The following is a 26105-nucleotide window of genomic DNA, read 5'->3' on the forward strand; positions in this document are numbered from 1 at the left end:
GCGTCCTCTCTTGTAGATGTGCCGGAATTATGTCCATTCCCACCGGACTCACAAACTTCTGACGTGTCTGCTAATTCTGAGCTCACTGTGGGCAGGGAATGTGGCAGTTTATTATTGTATTGTACCCTCCCAAGTGCTTAAGACAGTGCTTTGCACGCAGTACGCACTGGAGAAATGCAATCGGATGAATGAATGCTCTCCCGAATGATTAGCGTAGATAATAATGACGATGATGATGTCTGCTAAGCGCTTACTATGTGCCAAGCACCGTTCTGAGTTCCGAGGGAGACACCAGGTAATCAGGTTGTCCCACGTGGGGCTCACAGTCTTAATCCCCATTTTACAGATGAGGCAACTGAGGCCCAGAGCAGTGAAGCGACTTGCCCAAAGTCACACCGCTGCCAAGTGGCGGAGCCGGGATTAGAACCCACGACCTCTGACTCCTAAGCCCGAGCTCTGTCCACTGAGTACCGTTATCTGCACGTAGTAAGCGCTCCCAATAGATACCACTGATAGATTGAGAGTTTTTGATGGTTTGAAGAAATCTGCGGAGATGGGAATGTTAGCTTGTGTGGATCCTTCTGCCTCCTATCCGTAAATGCCATTACGGTCCATCACCCCTGCTTCATTGTAATGAGAGCAGGGATTCATTCCTTCATTGGGTCATATTTATTGAGCGCTTACTGTGTGCAGAGCACTGTACTCAGCGCTTGGGAGAGTACAACAATAAACAGACACATTCCCGGCCCACACAAACTTAAATCTAGAGGGGATACTGACTGTCGATTCTAATGTGCTCTCCTCCCCTCCCCAGTGCTTTGTACAGTGTTCTGCACACAACAGACATTCAGTCAATACAACTGATTGATATCCCTCAAGAACCGAAACTCCCTTTTCATTTTGTCTAGGGGAGAATGGGAGTGTGATATTAAGGTTTCCTCATCAACCTCGGAGAGGCTACAATCCATACACAGCATCTTCACCTTAATGATAACAATAATAATAATAACATGGTATTTGTTGAGCACTTATTATGCGCCAAGCACTGTTCTAAGTGCAACAAGGCAATCAGGTCGGACACAGTCCCTATCCCAGATGGGGCTCACAGTCTTAGTCCCCATTTTACAGATGAGGGAACTGAAGCACAGAGCGGTGAAATGACTTGCCCTAGGTCACAGAGCAGACAGGTGGAGGAGCAGGAATTAGAACCCACATCCTCTGACTCCCGATCCTCTGCTCCTTCCACCCAAAGGTGGGTGGAAGGATACTAAAGTTTCCACGGTCTGGCTTGCGGAATGGATTGGTTGACTCCATTTTATCACTGATTGGAGATCCTAAAATGAAACAGAAAGTCTTGCAGAAATCATCCCCAGTGAGTGCTCAAAAAATACCATTACTACTTAGTGGATGGTCAGGTGCCCCTGAGGCCTAATAGAAGGCTATCTGGCTGAGATGGGGGCATGCCAGTTGAGTTACCTCGTGGACACCTCAGGCAGAAAGTCCGTATTCAGATATGGCTTAAGGCTAAGCCGCAGCACGGCTTAGTGGATAGAGCACGGGCCTGGGAGTCAGGAGGACCTGGGTTCTAATCCTGGCTTTGCCACAGGGCTTCTGTGTGGCCTTGGGTAAGTCACTTCACTTCTCTCTGCCTCAGTTCCCTTGTCTGTAAAATGGGAGCCCCATGTGGAACAGGGACTGTGTCCCACCTGCTTAAATTATATCTACTCCAGTGCTTGGCACAGAGTAAGCTCTTAACAAGTACGATAATTATTATTGCTACTATCGAAGATGAACTCCTGATAAGCATTTCTCTGGCTTGGCAGACGATTTCTTCCCCTGCATAGATGGCAGCACTTGGATTCTAATCCTGGCGCCAACAGGGACGCAGACAGCACTTTCGGCGAAGACAGAGAAGCAAACACAGAAGCTCCTTCTAGGCCAAGGAAATTCCTACCCAATTCAGCCCATTCCACAGATCAGTCATGCGATCAATCAGTTGCATTTATTGAGCTCTTACTGTGTGCAGAGCACTGTACTCAGCGCGGTACTCAGAGTTGGTTGACACATTCCTCGCTCGATCATTGGTACTTATTGAGCACTGTGTGCAGAGCAATGTACTGAGCGCTTGGGAGAGTACAATACAACAGAGTTGGTTGACACACTCTTTGTCCACAAGGAGCTTACAGTCCAGTTTCCTTATGGGTTTCCACAGCTTATCTCCTGTTTCAAAAACCGTGCTCTCTCTCCATTCGTTTGTTCACTAGCTGAAATTTATTGATCACCTACCATGTTCAAAGCGCTGTACTGAGCGCCTGGGAGAGTAACGTAAAGCATGAATAGGTTGTGGGCTCTGCTTCCCGGGTGGCTCCCAATTTAAAGAGCCTCACAGGGGGAGGCATCAGATGTGTTCGCTTCCTTAAAGGGGTCAGTTCTTTCCGCACGGGCTCTAGAAAAAGGTCAGAGACCTGAATTCATGGGTACGATACCAAAAGCGATCTTTATTGAAAAAGAAGTAGGCTGCAGTAGCAGCAAGAGGTGAAAAATCCGAATTCCAGCAATCTGGTCACCGTCCTTTTTGACCATACATCTTAAGCAGGGGATACGTCCCCTCGCTAATTTCGCTAGTTTTGGAAAAGAGGAATTTTTAGAGCAGAACGTCTAAATTTCAGGTTCCAAAGCTGGTAAGGGAAAGTCTGACCATTTCTGGGGACATTGGGTTTACCACTGTGAATCACATCACCCTCTATTCAGGGACCTAGACGAACACCCACTTCCTCCTGCTTCGGTCCATAATAGCCTGCAATAAAAACAGAAACCTGCGGAGAAGGGTTAAGTATGAATTCTGGAAAACTGGAAACCGAACAGAACAGAAGCCACAAAGAGATGGGGTGATCCAGAGAGAGCGAACGACAACTAAAGGACCGTCCAGCTAGAAGGAGCAGTTCGGAGACAGCTTGGAACCCAGATAAACCTCACACCTTCAACGTCTCTGTATCGTCCGAAGCATCGTCCTTTCCCCCCCGGCATAGGGACCAGAGGCACAAACAGAGATGTTTCCAAACCCTTATTGAAAACGTCGCCTAGTGGGTAGAGCAGGGGCCTGGGAGTCAGAAGGAGCTGGGTTCTAGTCCCGGCTCTGCCACTTGTCTTCTGTGTGACCGTGGGCGTGATGCTTCCCTTTTCTGGGCCTCAGTTCCCTCATCTGTAAAACGAGGATTAAGATCGTGAGCCCCACGTAGGACGTGGACTGTGTCCAACCTGATTACCTTGTATCCACCCCTGTGCTTAGTACTGTGCCTGGCATAAAGTAAACGCTTAACAAATACCATTTTAAAAGAAAAAAATCTCCAAGTCCAGGACTGGCTGGATTTAAAACAACTAAACACAAAACTCTGGTTATTTTGCTGGCATGAGGGTCATAGGGCAAACTGCCAGACTGCGGAAGCCTCTTGGGGCGGAGATAACACCTACAAACTCTACTGTCCTCTGCCAAGCGCTCAGAACAGTGCTCAGCACGCAATAGGCTCTCAGTACATATTACAGAATGATTGAATAAGGAGGTCATCGCAACACGGGAGGGTTTGGGCCAGTTGAAAGATGAAGACAAGGAGGGTGATGGAATTTATAGCTGTAAGGTCGGCGAAGAGCCACCGATAAACCTCTTCACTCTCCCCGCCTAGGCGTTTAATCCACGAAATAGATGGAGCTGGAGGGAGAAGGCTGTATTTACTGGCTCGGATTAAAGTCCAGGTGGAAGCTAAGAAGTAGTATCTTTGCCAGATTGGAAGGCCAGGGGTCCTTCGGGATGTGAGGAGGGGGTGGACCAGGGCCTAGGGGATTCTAAAACTTTAATGAGGAAACCGAAAATGCCTAGCATTCGAAAAAGCCATTTTCAAGATACCACAGACGTACCGTGGCCTTTCTTTTCAGATCCCCTATTTCTTTTCTGCATCTGCCCATTTTCTCCCACTTAGATTGCAGGGCAGGGATCGGGTCTCTGAACTCCTCTTTTCTCCCTTGATCAGTGGTATTTATTGAACGCTTACTGCATGCGGAGCTCTGCACTAACTACCTAGGAGAATACAACAGGATCGGTAGACGTGATCCCTGCCCACTGTGGCACTTCCAGCCATCAGACCGGTCAGCGAGTGAAAAACAACAGAGACAGAGAGAGAGTCTGGCTGTGGAAAAAGGAAGAACGGCTACAGAAGTAGAGAAACTGGGTGAAAGTAAGCACTGACAGAGAACACTATGAGAAAGAGCAGTGAAAACAGTACGGGCCTGAGAGTCAGAGGTCCCGGGTTCTAATCCCAGCTCTGCCACTGGTCTGCTGTGTGGGAAAATCACTTCTCTGTGCCTCAGTCCTATTGTTCTCCCTCCTATTTAGACTGTGAGCTCCATGCGGGACAGGGACTGTGACCAGCCTAATTGGCTTGTATCTATTCCAGCGCTTAGTATGTGACACAGAGTAAGCTCTTTACTAATATGATTTAAAAAAAAAAAATTCGCCTCGAGCAATTCCATGGTCTTGGGCTTCCTGAGCATTTTAGGGTCCGTGGGCCTGTGTCTTCAGACACACCTGACGCGGATTAGCTCTGCACACCATTAGAGTGTAAACTCCAGGGGGGTTAGAGACTATGTCTGTTGTATTTTCCTGCACTTTCTTCTCTCTGCCTTCTTTGGCTCCAGAAAGAAATAGTCTTGTGGACCCCAAGAAGATTCCACCCCAGGGCTCTCAGCAGAGTGGGGAGAGCCCGCTAATCTCCTTGTGAGTTTTGCAGATTCGTCAATCAGTGGTATTTATTCAGTGCTTATGAAGTGCAGAACACTGTATTAAGCACTTGGGAGAATATAATACAACACAAAGAGTGGACTCGCTCCATGCCCATAATGAGTATACAGTCTAGTGGACTGCAGATGAAGAAATGGGCGCATTTAGGGCGGGTGACTTGCTTAATATCACATTGCCAATCGACGGATGAGTCGAGTGAGGAAGTCAGAATGTTCGATTCAGGCTCCAGCATTCTGTTCTATCAGGTTAGGTTTGGGTTTGAGTAAACTTAAATGGCAATTAGCATACATCAAACTTTAGGAAATCAGAATCCCCCAGGCAAACACTTCCAGTCGAACAGGGTAAGCCCAGTGTGGGCAGGGATTGTCTCTGTTTATTGCTGAATTAGACTTTCCAAGCGCTTAGTAAGTTGTTCTGCACACAGTAAGCGTTCAATAAATACGATTGAATGAATGATAGAGGGCCATAATGAAGATTAATGAAATAGTAGCTGCACCCAGTAAACGCTCAGTGAATACGATTGAATGACGAATGACGGAGGGCCAGAAACACAATTAATGAAATAATAGCCGAGGTGGGTTGAAACACATAATGAAGAACAGTTAACCTCCAGTGGAGTTTTCGATCCTAATTCATCCCACCCACTGGCTCTAGCAGTGGTATTTGCGGGGAGAAAATCCAGGAAGCACTTCATTTCTTTTCTCTTAAATCCTTTAGTATCGGAGCGGGTGCAGTTCAACTCGATTAGAGTTATTCGAGGCTCTCCTCGAAGTCTGCCCACGTCTGTGGCTTTCTTTAGCTGCTCAGATCAGTCCCATTGAATTCAAGATCCTGGAGATCCTGTTGGTTTTGGTTATTTGACTCTGCTGGTTCTATGTTAGTCAACTAAATATAATAAACATGACTAAATAGCCATCCCTTCTTTCTTGGAAGGTTTGCACTAAAATCTATCATAGGAAGCAATATTATTAACACCATGACTACTATTACAACTACTGGAGTTCCCTCTAGACCGTAAGCTCATTGTGTTTCTGAAGTGCTTAGTATGTGTCATCACTGTTAGAAGCTCTGGGGGAGGTACAAGTCAAATGGGTTGGACACAGTCCCTTGCCTGCATGGGGCTCATAGTTTAACTAGGAGGAGGGACAGGTATTTAGTTAATCCCGATTTTACAGTTGAGGAAACTGAGGCACAGAGAAATTAAGTGACTTGAAAGTCACACAGCAAGCAAGTGGCAGAGACGGATTAGAACGCAGGTCTTCTGACTCCCAAGTCCGTGCTCTTTCCACGAGGCCACGGTTTCTTTGCTCAAAAGAAATCATCCATGGATTGGCCCTTGTGAATCCATTTCTCTAGGCTAAATGCATCAGGAAAAGCGATAAGCACAAAGTCCTTTCCCCAGCGTCCTGCTAAAATCCTGCAGATGCTTTCTTTACAGTACCGTTTCCGCTGAAGACGCTCCAATGTGACCATCCGATTCTTTAAATTCCTGACTTAAGGACCAAGGACCACGAGAATGGCATCTGCATAGGTCTCCTTTACTCTTACTTTTCCATGACAAAATCGCAGTCACAAAGTCTGCCCGTTACTAGATTTGAAAAGGCTCAATACAGATCCGTCTCCTCAGACAATAATACACACATCACAGTGCAGCATGCCGTGACATCATCATCAAGCAAAAAATGGGGGTTTTTGTTTCAAACGGCTTTTCGAGGGTCCTAAGGCTCCGAGTTCAGCTCCTCCCTCCTCCGGAGTGATTTTCTTCCCAGGCACGTCAGAGTTTGAATTGAATTTCAACCTCAAATACCCCGAATCTACCCCATTAAACTCTACTAGAGGTGAAGGATTCCCCCCCCCCTTCCCGGCCCGCACCCGCCCTTTAAAACGGCAAGAGGGTTAACAATTGTCAAAGGGTGGAAAACTTCTAGAGCCTCTTGTCCCAGTATTTCCCGATTTATTCCCATGAACAATCTGCTTTCCCCAAGCCCCTCAGGTAAATAAAAAACAAAAACCATATCTTTGCTGAAGGTGATATACTTCCATTTCCACACACATAGCTCCACTAAACTGTCACAGCGGAAGCCACAACAAACACACGGGCAACATGGTACTAACCGCACGGTTCAACACACGATGCACGACAAACTCGAGTATAAACCAAGATTGTTCTACCTCTTTTCATAACAGGGTAGTGCTGGCCCTCATTGTTGGTGTACAGTTTTTATGGCATGGGAAAATAGGGATGTTTCTGCCCTATAAAGATAAATGCGTTGGTTGCTTTAGTTTGAGTCGGCACAACGTCGGAATCACCCAAAGGTACGAAACGCATAACCGATCGGTCGGATCACCTCGCCCCTGGACCTTGTGAGACAGAGTAGGGAACTGATCAGGGCGAAACACGAAGCTTCCAGCCAGCTGGGCGCAGTGGATTTCCAAATTGAGATTTCCGTGTTTCCCTGAATAACGTTCCCAGGAGCTACGCTACCAAAACTCCTCTGCTCCCGAACTTGGCACTTCTGCAGAAGCTGGTCAAAGGGCCCCGGTTTCTTTTTATCATCTTAAGGCCGAGAAAGCGTTCTCGGCGGGGGGAAACAGCGCAGCGGAACATACGGCCTTCCTACGTCAAATATGCGGGAGGGATCTTAGGAGGTTTTCCCGAGGTTGGAAAAAAGTTTGGGAATCCTCCTTTTTGATGATAGAGGTCACACTCCTTAAGGGGCCACATAAAAGTCTTCCCTTCAAGGTGGGGATTCCAACCTATTCTTGGTGACACAAATCGGTACAAGGGAGATGAGACAGGAGGGGAGCTTGAGTAGGAAGCTGCCCATTTTTCCTCCTCCCCTTAAAAACTGGAGGTTATGCCACGACGTCCAAGGAAAGGGGTGAGGGTGAGGGCTGGGAAGGGGCAACGTCTCGCCTGGCTTACTGCAAGACACTTACCACATTGCGTGTGAATTTCTCAAAAGATGTTCGGCGATCCATTGAGTTTTCCAACTTATTTGGGGGGGAAAAAATAACCGAGAAAAGGAACCAAAAGGAAGGAAAACAAGGAAAAGATAAAGTAGAAAACAAAGGGTGATGAATGGAGGACAGCAACAGAAAGCTCAAGACACAAATCAAAAAGGCGAAAGGGGGCGTAGAGAGTTGCTAATGGAGTTTGCAGTTCTCATCACGAGATAGGAGGGACTTTGGGCATTACGACATTCCCCCCGAACAACTTTCTTCTTACGGATTTAACCGGCCTGATTCTCAAATGAAAACAAGTGAACGAGAGACGGGAGTGTGTAGTCCGTGTCAATGTACTTTCATTTCAACAACCCCAGGACTTCAAATACAGAGCGGAGGCTGTCCAGACTTTTCCCAGAATTCATTATCCAAAGTAAGTCTTTGGAAACAACACACTTTACTTCCATTTAGTATTTTTTGCCAGTTTATACAAGCGACCGTACATTGGAGATCTTAACTAGCCCGAACAACAAAGAGATACAGAGAGTTATGGTTTTAGCATAAAGATCTCTGTCCGGTAAGATTCTATCAGCGTGGGCTAATGTGGCTCGTATGACTGATGCGTGGCTGACAGTCCTTCGCTCTTGGGAAGCCCGGACACTGTCCTTTTAGTGCTCTGTCGTATTTATTCCCTGCTGTGTCTGCAGCTGTTTTCATTTCTGCTGTGCTGAGCGCTTCGAAGTCCTGGTTCTATAAAAGTGACGTCAGTGCAAACAGGAGAATGCCAGACTGATCATTCTTCTGTTTTAGTCTCCCAGCTATCCACTGTTACGCACACGGTCTGAGGATCCGCTTCTTCGTTTGGTCACTCGTTCTCACGTCTCCCCGAGGGAAGAGTAGCTATGGCAAAATTCGCTCCCACGTTGGACCGTTAACTGAGTCCCTGTGTTCCCATGTGGCATTAAACGGGGCACAGAGACGGTGTTTGGTGAAACTGCTCTGAAAGTTGGAAGTTGCGTCGATTGTCAGTGCGGGGGGGGGTCTCACGGTCTCCAAGGAGGTCGGACGCTACAATTGCACTGTAAAACTTCAGACGGTCTAAGTGTTGATGTCCCAATGACATCACGCTCTGTCAGTCTCTGGAGAGGATGCTGGTCTCGTTTCTGAAGCCCTGCCGTCACCGGGCAGGGAGCGGCTGCCATGGTAGCAGAATTGAATGACAGTTCTGTGTAGCTGTAGGTGATTGTTGGCTGTGTGTAGGGCTTGTCAGTTGCGGGCTGAGAAGAGGCTTGGGTTGTTTTTAGGCTGTCAGTCCATATCATTTGGTATCAGAGAGGTCACAGAGGATCTAGAAGCATCTCCCGATCCACATTTAAAAAGGGACAAGTCCAACCTCGAACCTTCCAAAGACTAAATATTCACGGGAGGGATGAACCTCAGGGCGGTGGAATGAGCTTCTAACTTGAATGAATGCAAAGTAATCTCATTTATTCCCCCAAATTCAGCGTGGCTCCTCTTTGCCAGTTTACACCGCAGTCCCGCCCAGTAAGACTCGGCGGAGCGATTAATGACTTGACGCTTCACCCAGAAGCCCACCCGAAACAGCGGAGGAACCGAGAGGCCGTACAATTCGCGGGGTCTACCCTCGCTTCAGATACGGGGACAAACGCGTCCCGTGTTGGGTGGCGGAAGAACCAACCCTCTTTAGGGTGAAAAAATCTGACGATTTTCTCCTCATCTCTTGATTAGCCCCCAACCCCCTTTCCTTTCGAAGCTCTGGGGCCCAGAGGCGTCCTATGAAATGGAAGGAGTCGGTCATAAACTCTAAAAGGCACACATACACATGCGGGGTAGTATAAAACAAACAAAAAAAGGGAAATCATATTGGGAAGATGTGAGGAGATTCTTGGAGACTGCGATCCTCTCTACCTACCGGAAATCCAGCAGAAAAGATAGGCCTGGCAGAGAAGACTAAGCAAGACAATCACCACCAAGTACTGTGGAAAGAAAAGAGCCAAAAGAACCAATACCTTTTTCTTTGCCTGTAGCAGCTCCTGGTAGGCACTGGATCGTATAAAACGTGGATAGGAGTCACTTTTCATCAGTTTGTAAATGTGCTCCTAGAAATAAACAACAGTTTGGGTGCAAACGGATTCTGGGAAGGCCCGGGAGGAATTGACGACGTTTCATGACCTCATTCATTCATTCAATCGTTTTTATTAAGCGCTTACTGTGTGCGGACCACTGTACTCAGTGGTTAGGAAAGTGCAATACAACAGTGAAGAGGGTCCCTGCTAGAGTGAGATGATGATGGCTAGAAAAGGTTGTGACTTTGAGAACTGGTCATCCTGATAATGCTCCAGCCTTGAATCTTTATTTTTTTCCAAGCGCTCTCACATTAATCTTGTCCTCGAAGCACCTCTGTGAGGTAGGGAGTGCCAGGTATTATTATCCCCACCTTACAGATGAGACCAGAGAGGTCGGGTGGTTTGCTTAAGGTCACACAGCACGCTGTAGCCGAGCTGGGACTAGATTCCCAGGTCTCCTGATTGTTCTTCCCCCTCATATCCAGGGGAAGTGAACGGTCCAATGGAGCTTTGAAAAACTCCTCAAGTGACCTCTTAGCCCACCCACTGCCTGCTCCTGCTGGATCATAGGATCGCAATTGAGTCGGGAAACTCCAAAAATCAAACTGGGAAAGAGGAGATGAGATGTAGTTTTACCCTCTTCTGGGTAGCAGTGTGGCTCAGGGGAAAGAGCATGGGCCTGGGAGTCAGAGGGCCTGGGCTCTAATCCTGGCGCCACTACTGGCCTGTTGCCGGACTTGGAGCGTGTCCCTTAGCCTCTCTGTGCCTCAGTTTCTTCATCTGTACAATGGGAATAAGATCCAAGCTCTCTTATATTAGGAACCCAGGGTTGGGATAGGGACTGTGTCTCATTTGATTTTCCTGATTCTGTCCCACCGCTTTGCACATAGTAAGCCCTTAGTATACACCATAATCTCTATAAAATTCCCACATTAGAGTCTGTAAAATACTTTGGAAACAATGAAGCCCCTTCCAAATGTCTGTGATCACTGCAATTTTAATCTCAGCGGCATGGCCTAGAGAAACAGCACAAGACTTGGAGTCAGAGGTGCCGGGTTTTAATCCCCACTCGACCCCTTGCCTGCTGGGTAACTTTGAGGAAATCACTTTCCTTCTCTGTGCCACGGTTTCTTCACCTATAAAATGGGGATTTGGTTCCTGTTCTCCCTCCCCCTTAGTCTTGTGGAACACCTGGTCGTACTGCATCGACCCCAGCGCTCAGTACAGTGCTTGGTACATAGTGCGTAGGGTTTTTCCTTTTGGAGTTAACTTGCCGTCTCAAATAGTAACAATTGCGCCAAGCTCATCCTAAGGGGTGGGATATTAGACTGTGAGCCCGTTGTCGGGTGGGGGTGGTTGCCGAATTGTACTTTCCAAGCGCTTAGTACGGCGTTCTGCACACAGTGAGCGCTCCATAAATACGACTGAATGAATGAACTGCTTCTACTGGTATTGACCGCCATCACTGCTAACTACCAGAGCCTTACCTAGTCCTCTAAAGTTCCCGGTTAAACACTGACCTGAGCGTCTTCAAAAGTGTATCGTCCTGGTTCTTTGACATTCTGGGTGGTTTTGTCATAGCTTTTGGAGTCCAGGTTAATGGCACTGGGGGCTCCCGGAGCCAGAAATTCCTGCCATATTTCCTGGACCCTGGTGGGAACTTCTCGGATCGTTCTCTTCTTCAGATCTTCCACAGCAAGCCAGAACCTGCAGCCGAGGGGAGAGACGAGTTAGACCGTGATACAGAACGCGTCTGTTATAGTGTTATATTCTACTCTCCCTAGCACTCAGTACAGTGCTCTGCACACAGTAAGCGCTCAGTAAATACCATTGATTGATCGACTGATAGGTAGACGCAATTCTTCATTGGGGTTTTCTGGCCACCCAGACGACATGAAAGATTCTCCAACAAGGTCTTCCCTTCCCTTCATGAGCAAGGACTTGTGGGTTTCTTTCCTTCATTCACTCAGTGGTATTTATTGAGCACTTTCTGGGTGCAGAGCACTGTACTAAACTCCTTGGGAGAATACAACAACAGACACATTTCCTGTCCACAACGAGCTGACAGTCTAGAGGGGGAGGCAGATATTCATAACAATAAATAAATTATGGACCCGTACGTAAGTGCTGTGGGGCTGAGAAGGAGGTGAATGAAGGGTATAAATCTAAATGCAAGGGTGACGCAGAAGGGAATGAGAGGAGAGGAAACGGGGGCTTAGTCGGGGAATTACGTCTTATGTACATAAGTGCTGTTGGGCAATAATAATCAGTGCTGTGGGAAATAATAATCGGAGGTTAAGTGACTTGCCCAAGGTCATCCAACAGACCAGGGCAGAGCTAGGACGAGAACCCCATTCCTCTTAATCTTCCATCTGGCTCCCTTTCCATTACGGCATGCCAAGGCCTCCTTGGGTGGGTTCTTCGCTCGCATGATTATTCGGCAATCATTTGGGATTTATACTCATCTGGGAGACAACTTAGAAGAAGGAAATTAGCAAGGAAACAAGCCTTTCTTCCCAGAATGACTCACTTTGATGTCCTATGCATTAGAACTCCTCGAGGCAATTGAAACGGCACCAGAAAAAGCTCGGTTTTCGTGCCAGTCGCCAAAGTCAAAAACTAGAGCCGCATCGTGACTCAACAATCAATCAGTCAGTGGTATTTATTGAGCACTTAAAGGGTGCAGAGCACTGCGCTAAGCCCTTGGGAGAGGACAGTACAGTTTAGTTGGTAGATGCGATCCCTGCCAAGAATAATAATAATAATAGGGGTGACGGTATTCATTTAGTGCTAACTATGTGCCAAGCACCATCCTAAGCTCTGAAGTAGATGCGAGGTAATCAGGTTGTCCCATGTGGGGCTCACAGTCTTTAATCCCCATTTTACAGATAAGGGAACTGAGGCACAGAGTAGTTAAGTGACTTGCCCAAGGTCACTCAGTAGACAGATGGCAGAGCCGGGATTAGAATCCACGTCCTCTGACTCCCAAGCCCGTGTTCTTTCCTCTAAGCCATGCTGTTTCCCGCAAGCTCGTTGTGGGCAAGGCATGTGTCTATTGTTCTACAGGACTCTCCCGAGTGCTTAGTACAGTGCTTTGCACATGGTAAGCCCTCAATATATACTATTGAATGAATCGAATGAATCAGGGTTACATTCTACGGCATCGCCTGCCAACACGAAGACCCTCGTACACCCAGCAGAGAGTGTCTGCCACGGGTGGGAAGGAAACAAGCCGCAAAGATCTTTACCTCAAGTTTTCCGAGCTGAATTCGGACTCTAAGAATTTGAGGAACTGTTCTCTGCCCACGGGATCCTTCAGGGCCTCGTCCATGCCGAAACCCCATCGCTTCACTCTCTGTTGGCCGGGCTCTTTGCTGAGAAATGAAATAAACACACACACCCACACACACCCGCCGCCATCACGCCATTATGCACCCATCTTCCTCGGCCCCGGTTCACCTCCGAAGCAAGACTGGAGCTCAGGGTGAAAGGAAGAAGCAAAGGGCCCCTCCAACTACACACTCGATGGGTGACGGTCTCTAGTGGAGTCTCGTGGGATTTAGGAGCCCTAGGACGAGCTGGAGAGACGCGGGACGTACGGGATGGTTTTGGGGTGCAGAGAGACACCGCGTCTCGTCTTCCTAACGTGCTTCCGGATGCCCTTAACAACGTTCTCGACCACTCGGGCCTCGGGCTCTGTCAAGGGAGAGGGTTCTCACCCCCTAGTTAAGGGAGACCCCGAGACTGAAGCGCATGACTGTGACCTTGACATTTTGTCATTCCTTCCATCGTATTTTTTGAGCGCTTACTGTGCGCAGAGCACTGTCCTAGGCCCTTGGCCTCTGCCCCACTCCCCTCGAGCCCCTTGTCAAGGATCAACACCTTCAAGAAGGAGACCTCTCTGCCCTTTCAGAGCTCTGTGTGGGAAGAAACCGGCGGTTTTGGCTGTTGGCAGGAAAAGGGAGAAAGGAAGTGACCAACCTTGCTTCCAGCTCCCAGAAGGTTGTGTCGTCTGACATCCAGGGATTTGAGGGGTCTGGTGGTACTAGAAACGGATCATATTCCACGTACTGTTCGGTGTAGCTTAGGAGACTGGGAAAGGCAAAGCATCGTGGATTAGCAGGTGCCCCCGTGCCTTCCGGGGCAGGGTATAGCACTAAATGAAGTAACACCAAAGCAAGATGTCTGCTGGAGGAATTCTCGCTCTCCCTGGATTATAATATCGAGCTGGGCTTCATCGCTAAATGTTCGCGGATCATTTTTTGCTCCTCCACGGCAAAAAGGCCGCGTTCGGTGTAGTCTAGTGGAAAGGGCACAGACTCGGAGCGAGAAAATGTGGGTTCTCATCTCTGTTCTGCCAACTGACCCAAGCCACCTTAATCCTAACACCTAACTTAGAGAAGCAGCGTGGCCTACTGGATAAAGCACAGGCCTGGGCGTCAGAAGGACCTGGGTTCCAATCCGGGTTCCGGCCACTTGTCTGTTGCGTGACCTTGGGCAAGTCGTTTAACTTCTCTGTGCCTCAGTTACCTCATCTGTTAAGTGGGAATCGTGACTGTGAGTCCCATGTGGGACATGGAGAGTGTCCACCCCGATTAGCTTGCATCCGCTCCGGGGCTTAGTACAGAGCCTGGTACATAGTAAGCCCTTAACAAATAGCATTTAAATAAAAACCCAAAACCCCTGAGCTTCCGTTTCCTCTTCTGTAAAAGGAGGACAATACCACCGGCTTCTCCCTCTCTCACAGGGCTGTTGTGGGGATAAAATGAGATAAGTAAAGTGAAGCTTTTTGTAAAAATAAAAGTTCAAATTCAGGTTGCTGTTAATTAATCATCATCATCATCATCATAATGATACTTTTTAAGCACTTACTAGGTGCCAAGAGCTATTCTAAGCGTTGCGGTAAATATAAATTGGACCCAGTCCCTGTCCTACATGGGGCTTACACTCTAAAACCCCATTTACAGATGAGGTACTTGAGGCCCAGAGAAGTTGAGTGACTTGCCCACGGTCACAAAGCAGACGCGTGGTGGAGCCGGAATTAGAACCTAGGTCCTTCTGATTACCAGGCCCATACTCCATCCACTAACCCACGCTGCTTCTCACAATCATGATCTCCAGGTGAATGGGGCCATTAAATATCAATTCCCTTCCAACCTTGGGCGAGCTGACCGTCTTCCTTCGCTTAAATGAAGTGATTTTTCTCCCCAATTTCAAGGGCAGGGCTAGCCTGAACCGGTCAGATCATGGAAGCCACGCAGGGCTATTATATATCGTGAGCTCCTTGAGAGTCATCGTCTGTTTCCAATTCCCACCTGGTACCCTTTTCCATCACTTAGTACGGTGCTCTGCCCACAGTAAGCACTTAATAAATTTGGTCACTGGACATTCATATAAATTCTTCTATTAATGTCTGTCTCCCCCTCTAGACCATAAGTTTGTTGTGGACAGGGAACGCTTCTACCAGCTCTGCTGGATTGTACTCTCCCAAGAGCTTAGCACGGTGTTCTGCACACAGTAAGCGCCCAATAAATATTATTACTACTGCTTTGGCCATCTGATACTCGTCCCACAGCACTTATGGACCTAGCTGTAAATTATACATTATTTCTCTTAATGTCTGTCTCTCCTGTAGACCGTAAGCTCACCGTGGGCAGGGAACGTATCTACCACCTCTGTTGTATTGTACTCTCCCAGGTTCTTCAATAGTGTTCTGCACACAGTTAAAGTGCTCAATAAATGCCACCAAAGACGATGATGATGATGACTGATGATAAAAGAGAACTGCCCTAGAAATCGAAAATGCTTATCCTGCGTCTGCCCCAGGGATCAGCACAGTGCTTGGCTCTTGGAAAATTGTTAGACATCATAAGGGACTGAAATGTCACCCAGATGAAACTCGGGTTCATCTCCTTGCCAAAACTAGAGCCCGGCCCTGGGCGTCAGAAGGATCTGGGTTCTAATCCCGGCTCTGCCACCTGTCTGCTGTGTGACCTTGAGCTAGTCCCTTCACTTCTCTGGGCCTCAGTAACTTCATCTGTAAAATGGGGATTAAGACTGTGAACCCCAAGTGAGGCAGGGACTGTGTCCAACCTGATTACCATGTACCTACCTTAGTGCTCCGCATAGTGCCTGGCACATAATAAGCACTTAACAGATACTATTACTATTATTATTATTATTATTATTGTTATTATTTAAACTGGGGACTGCTGGTGTCCTGAAGTGTCAGAACTGGTAAACACCACACTCTTGGGGAAGACAATCATCTTATCATTTTAATAATCATTTTTTTCAGACATTTCTCACAAATCTCCATTGGCTTAACTCTCTGAACCCCATCTGTAAAACTCCGCCTCCTTTCCTCTTGGGTTCATTTTCCTCTACCTCCCTCGGTTTTTCTCTCAGAAAAAGAAAACAATCAAGAAACGAAATCAGGCAATGTGACAAAAGGCCTACCTGTCAGCAACTTTGGACATTTTTAATCGGTGTCGGTCTAACTGTATTTGCCAATATTTTATCTGCAAAAAATGAAGAGTGAGACGGTTACGGAAATAATACTTGTTTCTTGAATTCTGCCCACTCCCAAATTAAGTCAATCAAACAGCGGTGACATCGGCCAGAATTCTAGACTGTGAGCTCCCCTTGGGCAGCAAACACGTCTATCAACTCTACCGTACTGTCCTCTTCTGAGTGTCTAGTGCAGTGCTCAGCACGCAGCGAGAGCTTAATAAATGTCCTCAATTGACTGAGCGGTATTCGTTGAGCGCATACTGGATGCACAGCACTGTATTAAGCTCTTGGGAAAGTACAACGCAAGCGACAACAACCGATCACTGCCCACAGAGTTCTTACAACTTAGTTGAATGGGTATCTAATCTGGAAGTTTGATCATTTTGAACTCTGAGCATGCTGCCCCACTCCTGAACCATAATCTTCCCTTCCCGCTTTCGCGACCTTTCGAACACGGGGGTTTCCTGGAGCGGGGAGAAGTCTGAAAAGCCTCCTTTCGACCGCGTGGCTTATTTTATCGGCATTATTTTGGTTGGTTGCCTTCAAGCCCGACTGTTACTCATAATTTATCATTATCATCCTTCATACCTGTCTTCCCCCCTATTAGATTGAAACCTTCTGGTGGGCAGGGAACCTGACAAATCTTTGTTTGGCACTTCCCAAGCACTTAGTATAGCCCGCTGCACCCGTTAGGGGCTCAGGTATAGTAATCATAATTATGGTGTTTGTTAAGCGCTTACTACGTGCCAGGCACTTTACTGAGCGACGGGTTAGATTCAAGCAAATCAGGTTGGACCCAGTCCCTGTCCCCCGTGAGACTCACGGTCTCAATGCGTATTTTACAGATGAGGTAACTGAGGCCCGGTGAAGTGAAATGACTTGCCCAAGGCCACGCAGCAGACAAGTGGTGGAGCCGGGACTAGAACCCATGACCTTGTGACTCCCAGCCCGGGCTTTATCCAGTATGTCACGCTGCTGTGGTAATAGTAATATTACAAGGGGGAATATGTCCGTTCCAATTATCCGCTTACTGACCCAATCGTTCACAATGCTCAGCATATAGTAAGTGCCTGATAAATCCGTTACTGTTATTACTTAGTGGGCCTGGATCACCAAGAAGCCTGGGCAAAAGAAAAATGCAGATATAAGCCAGGTTTAAGCTCTCTCTGACTCAGAAAAGATGTGGTTCAGTGGAAAGAGCCAGGGCTTAGGAGTCTGAGGTCATGGGTTCAAATCCAGACTCTGCCCCTTGTCAGCTGTGTGACTGTGGGCAAGTCACTTCACTTCTTTGTGCCTCAGTTCCCTCATCTGTAAAATGGGGATTAAGACTGTGAGCCTCACGTGGGACAACCTGATTACCCTGTATCTCCCCCAGCGCTTAGAACAGTGCTCTGCACATAGTAAGCACTTAACCAATACCATAACTATTATTATTATTATTAGTTAGGTCCTGATTAATTCATAGGAGTCACATTTTTTGGTCTCTAATTTTCCTTACAAAATTCAAATTGAAGTGAAGCTCATTTGTAGCAGTTATCAGCTTTCTCCCTCATAGATGCAATGAATGTAATTTGACATTTTCCGGGGAAAACGCTATCTCCAAGTCCTCACCTAGAAACACTATGACCCATGAAATCTCTTCAGCGAAAAGCTTCGCGAAACCCCTTTCTCAATTCCTCCGCTTCACTCCATACGGGAATCACGATTTCAGGGTTTTCGATACTGTATCGTTTTGAATAACGCCAAGACCAATTGCCGGTGTGCATTTAAAAATACAAGTCTTTCCAGGAAAAGAGACGGCTGGAAAGAAGCCAGTGACTGCAGCCATTAAAGGATTTCATTCTTTCATAAAACAGCAACACGGTTCATTAGATTCGACTGGCAAACTCTAAAACATTTCGTAAGACCAAAAGTACGCGCACCACTAGCTCCTTGTGGGCAGGGAACTTATCAACTCTGTTATCCTGTGCTGTCCCAAACAGTACGGTGTTGTGCACATGGGAAGCGCTCAGTAAATACCACTGATTGAATGATTTTGAAAGAGAACACACGACTGCTTCTCATTTTAATACTTTGTCTCAGTCTATTGGACTCTCCCTAGCACTTAGTGACTGTTTACTGTTCTATTGTCCTCTCCCAAGTGCTTAGTACAGTGCTCTGCACACGGTAAGCGCTTAATAAATACGATTGAATGGATATAGCGCTCTGCACACAGTAAGGGCTCGATAAATACCACCCATCGATTGGTCTTGAAGGAGAGTTTGCTAACCTGTTGGTGTAACTCGTCTTCTGTCGGAGGCTTCGTTTCCGGTAAGGGTGTGTGGGTTGGGCTGTGGCTTCTGAGGTCATTTTGTAATCCATAGACAGACTAATTCCCACAAAAGACAAAAAGAAAGATAGTATGCAAGTTCAAAACATCAAACCTCTAGTGGTCACCTTGAAGAATAAATATGTAATGATCAGGTCGGCGCCAATGAGTATATTAATTATTTAAGCACTCACTCCTACATTTCCACTTCTTCCTTCCTTTCAATCAGGAGATTGGCAGGAGGAAGAATGAATGCTATTAAAAAAAACCCAATAAATAATAAACACCAATTCATTCATTCAATTGTATTTACTGAGCACCTACAGAGCACTTTACTAAGCGCTTGGAAAATACAATTCGACAACAGAGACAATCCCTACCCAACAACGGGCTAAAAAATGGTGCCAATAACTGATCGATATCAATAAATCCCATCGATCGATCAGCTAGTCAATCGATGCTATTTATTGAGCACTTACTGTGTGCATTGTCTGTAATCTGTTTCAGTGTCTGTCTTCCCCGCTAGATTATGAGCTCCTTAAGGGTAAAGATCAGGTCTGCTCACTCTATTGTACTCCCTCAAATTCAGGGAATGGGTCTGTTTATTGTTATTTTGTACTCTCGCAAGCGCTTAGTACAGTCCTCTGCACACAAAGGCACTGGATAAATACTCTTGGTGGGTTGTTCGTCTGGGATGAAGGCTAAAATGTTCAGAAAATACAGATGTGACTCGAAAGAGTCCATATTGACCATCTTCATAGGTAGTTTATTTGTACATTTGTACATTCCAAGTGCTCAGTACAGTGCTCTGCACATAGTAAGCGTTCAATAAATACCATTGAATGAATGAATCGGTTAGATCTTTTTTTGAATTACAAAAAGGAAGTTGAAATGTTTAAGAATGTACCTCAAAAGCTCCTTGAAGGCAGGGCTCCTGTCTACTGCCTTGATTTTAGTCTCCCAAGCACTTAATACAGTGCTCTGTACATAGTAGGTGCTCAACAAATCCTTCTGCTTGATAATGATTGATCATAGGACTAAAGTGTAGCCCTTGAAGTTTCCAGAGAGAGTTCACAACAAGCCAGAGGACGTTGTCTTTCACCAGTGGGTGGTAAGCACAAGGAATTCATTTCACCAGGAAGTCGGGCAGGCAGAAGAATTCACTAGATCCAAGCTGGGGTCGATCCAAGGATGGATTTGCGGGTAAATGATCCCTAAGCACATCTGAGAACCCGCACACGGATTATAGCGCTAGTGGTTCGTGCCGTGACCTTCACGTCCTCTCCCCCTTTCCCTCGTCTCTGCCCGTCATGTTTGAGAAGCAGCGTGGTTTAGTGGATAGAGAACGGGCCTGGGAACCAGAAGGACCTGGGTTCTAATTCTGATTCTGCCTCATGTCCGCTGTGTGACCTTGGGCAAGTGACTTCGCTTCTCAGGACCTCAGTTACCTCATCTGTAAAATGGGGGTTGAGAGTGGGAGCCCCACGTGGGACCGGGGCTGTGTCCAACTCCATCTGCTGGCATCCACCCCAGCGTTTAGTACAGTACCCGGCACTTAGCGGGCGCTTAATAAATACCACAATTATAAACGGCAGATTCGGGATTAGAACCCAGGTCCTGCCGACTCCCAGGCCGGGCTCTATCCACTAGGCCATGCTGGCTTTGCCCAGCAGAGGCTGTGGAATGGCTGAATGGGTCGTGTCTCAAGCTTCAGAGTAGCTTTGCTACACCCCCCTTCAGTCTGGAGGATCATAGCCAGAAACTGCCTCTCTTACCTTCCGGGTTTTGTGGGGATTCTTCATTCGGGATGACTTCTTGATATCCACTTCAGTGGTGTTCACACACCCGGGCTGCAAGAGGAAAACGGGGGGTGGGGGGGAACTCATCTGAGAAGACAGACTCTGGGCAACTACATTCTCGGAATATCGATGACCAGAGCCGAGGAAGCCATGCGTTTTCATTGACAACGATAAACTCTGTAAATTTCTGTCTCCCCCAGTTCAAATCTAAGCTCCTTGTGGGCAGGGAACGTGCCTTGTGCGTCCGTGGAACTTTTCCAAGTGCCTAGTACAGTACACTGAGCTCAGGGAGTGTTCAATAAATACCATTACCCTCACCATCACCACCATTTCCCTCTAAGCTGACTTACGACCAGCTAGAATCGTTTTTGAAAGAATTGGCTTTCCTCCCATTCTTGAACCTCCTCCGTCCTTATAATAAAATTCAGGAAGAAAAACAGAGAGGGAAGTTCTTAAACTTGGGTTTACCAGTGACAGGAAGAAACGTTTTCTCTCAGACATTGCGCCACTGAACCTTTTCACCCTCTGAACCAACAAAAATATATGGAGATATGACCTATTGGAAAGATTTGGTGTCCAAAGCCTGGCCCATTGCTTAACAAATCCCATAAAAAAAAGATTATTCTTGTTTGTTCAGTCCTATGTGGGACAGAGATATCTCGTCTCTACCTCGATGCTCAATACCATGCCTGGAACAGTGTTTGTGCTTAACAAAGACCATAAAAAATAGTTAATGCTCCTCCCAGATACCCAATAAACTATCGGGGCAGAGGATTAGCGTTAGTCACTGAAAGACAGGACTCATTAGCAATTGTTTTGGTAGACGGGAAAAAAGTAAAGAGTCACCATTCGGTGGTGCAGAGCGTAGAGGTTAACTTGTGAGACTTGATTTGTGGGCTCAAACTAGGTGATGAAGAACCCTGGAGACTCTAAACTCCTAGAAGGCAGGGATCACGTCTACTGTACCAAGTACGGCGTCACTCTAGTGGATAGAGCCCGGGCCTGGGAGGAAGAAGGAGCTGGGTTCTAATCCCGGCCCCACCACTTGTCTGCTGTGTGACCGTTGGCAAGTCGCTTAACTTCTCTGGGCCTAGGTAAAATGGTGATTAAAACAGGGAAGGACCTGTTCAGCTTGTCTCTGGCCTAGCGCTTAGAACAGTGCCTGGAAGTTAGTAAGCGCTTAAGAAACGCCATTAAAAAAAATGCTTAGGATACGGCTCTGCAAACCGTAGGCTTCCATAATTCTGATTGCTTGATTGATGTAGATTTGCTCGATACGCTTGTTGAATAAATTCCAGCGTGGCCTAGTAGAAAGTAAACAGACTTGGGAGTAAAAGGATCTGGGTTCTAAGCCCGGCTCTGCCACTTGTCTGCTGTGTGACCTTGGGCAAGTCACTTCGCTTCTCTTGGCTTCAGTCCCCTTATCTGCAAAATGGGGATTCAATCCCGGTTCTCCCTCCTACTTAGACTGTGAGCTTCGTGCGGGACCTGACTGTCATTTACCTACCTCAGTGCTTAGTACAGTGATTGGCACATAGTAAGCGCTTAACAAGTACTGTTATTATTAATGATAATAATTGATTAGATTTCTAATTATTATTGTTGGTAATGATGATCATCATAATTACAAATTTCATTTCATCCATTTAATCTCATTTCATTTCGACCACGGAATCTGCATTAAATGGAAGTCCCTGGAAGAAAGTCAGTACCGTCGTCAGGATGCATTTGAACGCTTGAGAACATTTGTTTCACGACATATATCGGGAGCTACGATGGGAATTTACTACCGACAAGGTCAGCTCATTGTCCACGCCAGTTCTTCGATACGTACGCATCAAGACCGCTTTTATACTCTTTGTTTCCCAGCCCAATAATTTCCAATTTTCCCCCAGCTGAGGTTTCTGACGGCTGCTGTAGAGAAAACCAACTTCTATATAAATCCAAATCCAAGTCTTTCTTTTCAGTCGTGACAAAGAAAACCCATTCTGTGACTCAGATCTTTGTCTCGGGATCAAAAAATATTTTGACACCACAGCTGTACTGAGTCGCTGTGAGAATTTCTGAAATGAAGCTGTTCTTTTTAGCATCCTGATGGCAACACTATCGCTTGTCTTTGGTACCTATCTATGAATAGATTTAGAGATGAAATCTCCTAGTGGAAGTGCCTGCGTGCTATTAACAGCAACTGTGGGCCCAAAGAACATGAAAATCTGCAGTCTCGCTTTCAAAAGGGGGTCAGAAGAATGGAAAGGATATAGGATTAAAAAAAGATGACGAAGGAAGAAGGAACATGAAGAAGACAAAGGAGATGAAGGAAAAGAGGAGGAGGAGAAGGAGAAAAAGGAGGAGGAGGAGGAGGAGGCAAGGAGGAGGAGGAGGAAGAGGGGGAGAAGGAGGAGGAGGAGGAAGAGGGGGAGAAGGAGGAGGAAGAGGGGGAGAAGGAGGAGGAAGAGGAGGAGAAGGAGAAAAAGGAGGAGGAGGAGACGAGGAGGAGAAGAAGGAGGAAGAGGGGGAGGAGACGAGGAGGAGGAGGAGGAGGAGGAAGAGGGGGAGAAGGAGGAGGAAGAGGAGGAGAAAGAGAAGAAGGAGGAGGAGGAGGACAAGAAAGAGAAGGAGGGGGGGAAGGAGCATCTAAATGTTTAGGGCATATGGACTCAAATGCATAGGTGACAAAGAAAGGAGGGAGACTAGGTTGGGGAAATGAGAGATTAGTCAGGGAAGGCTTCCAGGAAGAGATTTTCATAGAATTCTAAAGTAACCATTTTTTAATGGTATTTGTTAAGCAGGTACTATGGGCCAGACACTGTACAAAACACTAGGGTAGATACAAAATAATCAGAAGTGAAACGACTTCCCCAAGCTCACAAAGCAGAGGAATGGCAGAGGCTGCGTTAGAACCCAGGTCCTCTGACTCCCAAGCCCGGGCGCTCTCCACTCGGCCATGCCGCTTCTCCACATCAGGAGCTGAAGTATTGGTATTTATTGAGCACTTACTAAGTTGCGTGCTCTGTACTGAGCGTTCGGGAAAGAAGCACGTAACCTGTTCCTTGCCCACACAGTGCTTATCCTCTAACTGAGTGTTTTCCAATGGCTATCAAGAAACTTCAAAGCTTTGTTGACTCTGAAAAAAGCCACCATTCTGTTTATTTCCTTGAACAGTCCAGTGTAGGGTCCTGGTCGAAGAACATGGCCAAGATTAAATGTTATAAACAAATTCCACGCTCGTTTAGTTGTTCATAAGAGAAATCCAAACCCGCCTGTTTGTCCTTAGTTGAATTCCCATCTGGAAACTTATTTCCTAGAGTTATTTCCGAATCCCGTCAAATTAGTGAGACTGGGAGATTGGAGAAATTGTTTTCGTATGTGCGTGTCACACCTGGTTTCGCGGAACACACTGGCTTAGGTGAAGACGAAGCCGGAGCATCAGTGTACGTGAAAACTGATCATTCTTTGGGTGGATATATGATTTATATATTGCAGGGAAAAGCAGCATACTCTCATTTGTTTTAAAGAAGCCTTGGTTCAGAGCTGAGCTTTAAAACGGAATCCTAAACTCTACGGGAGAGTAAATGGTTTTGTTCTAAACACGCATCCTCCCGCTGAATCTCTGATAATGGTTCTGAGTCAAGGTCTCGAATAGGAACTGTTTCAGGAATTGATAAAGTTGGGATGGTTTTAAAAAAAAGTAGCACTGAGGCTGAGGTGGTTTTTTTCTTCGTTTTTTATGGTATTTGTTAAGCGCTTACTAGGTGACGTACCTACTAAGCCCTAGGTAGACACGAGCTACTCGGGTTGGAAATAGTCCATGTCCTACATGGAGCTCACAATCTTAATCCCCATTTTACAGATGGGGAAACTGAGGCATAGAGAAGTTAAGCGACTTGCCCAAGATCACCCAGCAGGCAGGTGGCAGAGCCAGGATAGAACGCAGGCCCTCTGACTCCCCAGATCCATGCTCTTTCCACTAGGTCACACTGCTTCTCTAATTAAGAATTTACTATGCGCCAGGCACTGTACTAAGCGCAGGAATAACATATTCTTTGACCCATCCGGGGCTCACGGTCTAGAAGGGAGGGAGAACCGATATGTAATTCCCATTTTCTGGATGAGGAAACCGAGGCCCAAAGAATCGAGGCCCACATCCTCCTCTAAAATTCTGTTCTCTTTTCCCCACACTCACAGTGAAAAGTTAGCTCAGGGTAAAGGGGAATTAAAGCGTATGTCATTTTGTTGCACTACCGTAAGTCAGCAAAAGGCATAACGGAAAACCTCTAGGGGTTATTTTGCCCGAATACTGTTTCTTCCAAAAAGAATACGGGAAGGAGGCTCGATATTTTTCAGAGGTAGAAAAAGCAGCCCAATTATCTCAATTTTCAAGGCCTGGCAACCCATAAGCGTTAAGAACATTTGACAGAAGGCTGAGAGTTTAGGGTAATAATATTTGATAATTATGGAATTTCTTAGGCCCTTACTTTATGCCAGGCGCTATTCTAAGCACTGGGCACTATTCTAAGCGCTGGATAGCAAGGAATGACCCTCTGAGTAGAAATCAACCATTCTATAGATCATTCCGTCTAGAAAGGTTCTCTGACAGCGGGTCTCACACCGCCTAAGGAGGTAAAGTTGTCATTGCGAGTGACGATCTGGCATGTTTAACACCAGATTAAGAGCGTGACTGCTAGCAGAGAAGCAGCATGGCCCACTGGATAGAGCCCGGGCCTGGGAGTCGGAAGGATCTGGGTTCTAATCCCGGCTCCTCCACTTGTGTTCTATGTAACCTTGGGCAAGTCACTTCACTTCTCTGGGCCTCGGTTACCTCATCTGTAAAATGAGGATTAAGACAGTGAGCCTCACGTGGGACAGGGACTGTGTCCAACCTGATTAGCTTGTCTCTTAGTACAGCGCTTAGTACATAGTACTTAGTACCCAGTAAGCACTTTATTATTTATTTATTATTTATTAATACCATTTAAAAAAACATCGCCGTACGGAGCACCCGGGAGAGTACGAGAGACTGAGTAGATGTGATCCTTTGAGGAGTTTATAATGTACCGGGGGGCAGACACTGAAATAATCTGGAGATAGGAAGAAGGACGGGTGTGTGTAAATAAATGCATGTGTGTGTGTTTGTGTGCACGTGTGTATGGGAGAACACAAGTGCTCAGGTTGGTGCAGAAGAGTGTTTACTCACCACAGGTCTGTGTACATCCCAAAATGCTCTCTCTTGGCTATCAAGGATCTTCCTTTCTATCTTGTCTCTTTTCTTGTCAACTCTGTCAATGTCATGACACAAAGGAAACAGCGTTAATTAGTGGACAACTCACAGAGCCATTCATTCGTCCATTCAATCTTCTTTATCGAGCGCTTACTGTGTGCAGAGCACTCTACTAAGCCAGGACTTCTGAATAATGAGGTGGAGACCTTCCAGGACTGAAAAATGTGTAGACATCTAATGAGGTTGAGAAATGCGTAGATGTTCTCAAAGATTGAATGCAGATGCATAATAATGATAATAATATTAATAATTAATATTATTATGATACTTGTTAAACACTTAGTATGTGCCGAGCACTGTTCTAAGCGCTGGGGTAGATACAAGGTAATCAGGTTGGACACAGTCCGTGGCCCACATGGGACTCCCACTCTTAATCCCCATT

General features: G+C 46.5%; 1 protein-coding gene across 12 annotated transcripts in view; it reads right to left on the reverse strand.

Annotated features, from left to right (window-relative positions):
* The window catches only part of RGS7 (regulator of G protein signaling 7), a 137624-nt gene that overhangs the window by 12265 nt on the left and 99254 nt on the right, over positions 1 to 26105 (reverse strand). For 7 of the 12 annotated variants that reach the window (XM_029046977.2, XM_029046976.1, XM_029046978.2 and 4 more), the window contains 9 exons: positions 25640 to 25721; positions 20422 to 20496; positions 18608 to 18706; positions 16285 to 16346; positions 13807 to 13917; positions 13074 to 13199; positions 11346 to 11532; positions 9769 to 9858; positions 8144 to 8488 (listed from right to left, as the gene is read on the reverse strand). In XM_029046977.2, coding sequence (XP_028902810.1) covers positions 8327 to 8488; positions 9769 to 9858; positions 11346 to 11532; positions 13074 to 13199; positions 13807 to 13917; positions 16285 to 16346; positions 18608 to 18706; positions 20422 to 20496; positions 25640 to 25721 — 994 coding nt within the window. In that variant the 3' untranslated portion in view covers positions 8144 to 8326. The other 5 variants (XM_039914841.1, XM_039914840.1, XM_039914838.1 and 2 more) reach the window with 4 other exon arrangements.

This window comes from Ornithorhynchus anatinus, chromosome 19 (genome assembly GCF_004115215.2).
Source record: "Ornithorhynchus anatinus isolate Pmale09 chromosome 19, mOrnAna1.pri.v4, whole genome shotgun sequence".
Taxonomy (NCBI): Eukaryota; Metazoa; Chordata; class Mammalia; order Monotremata; family Ornithorhynchidae; genus Ornithorhynchus; species Ornithorhynchus anatinus.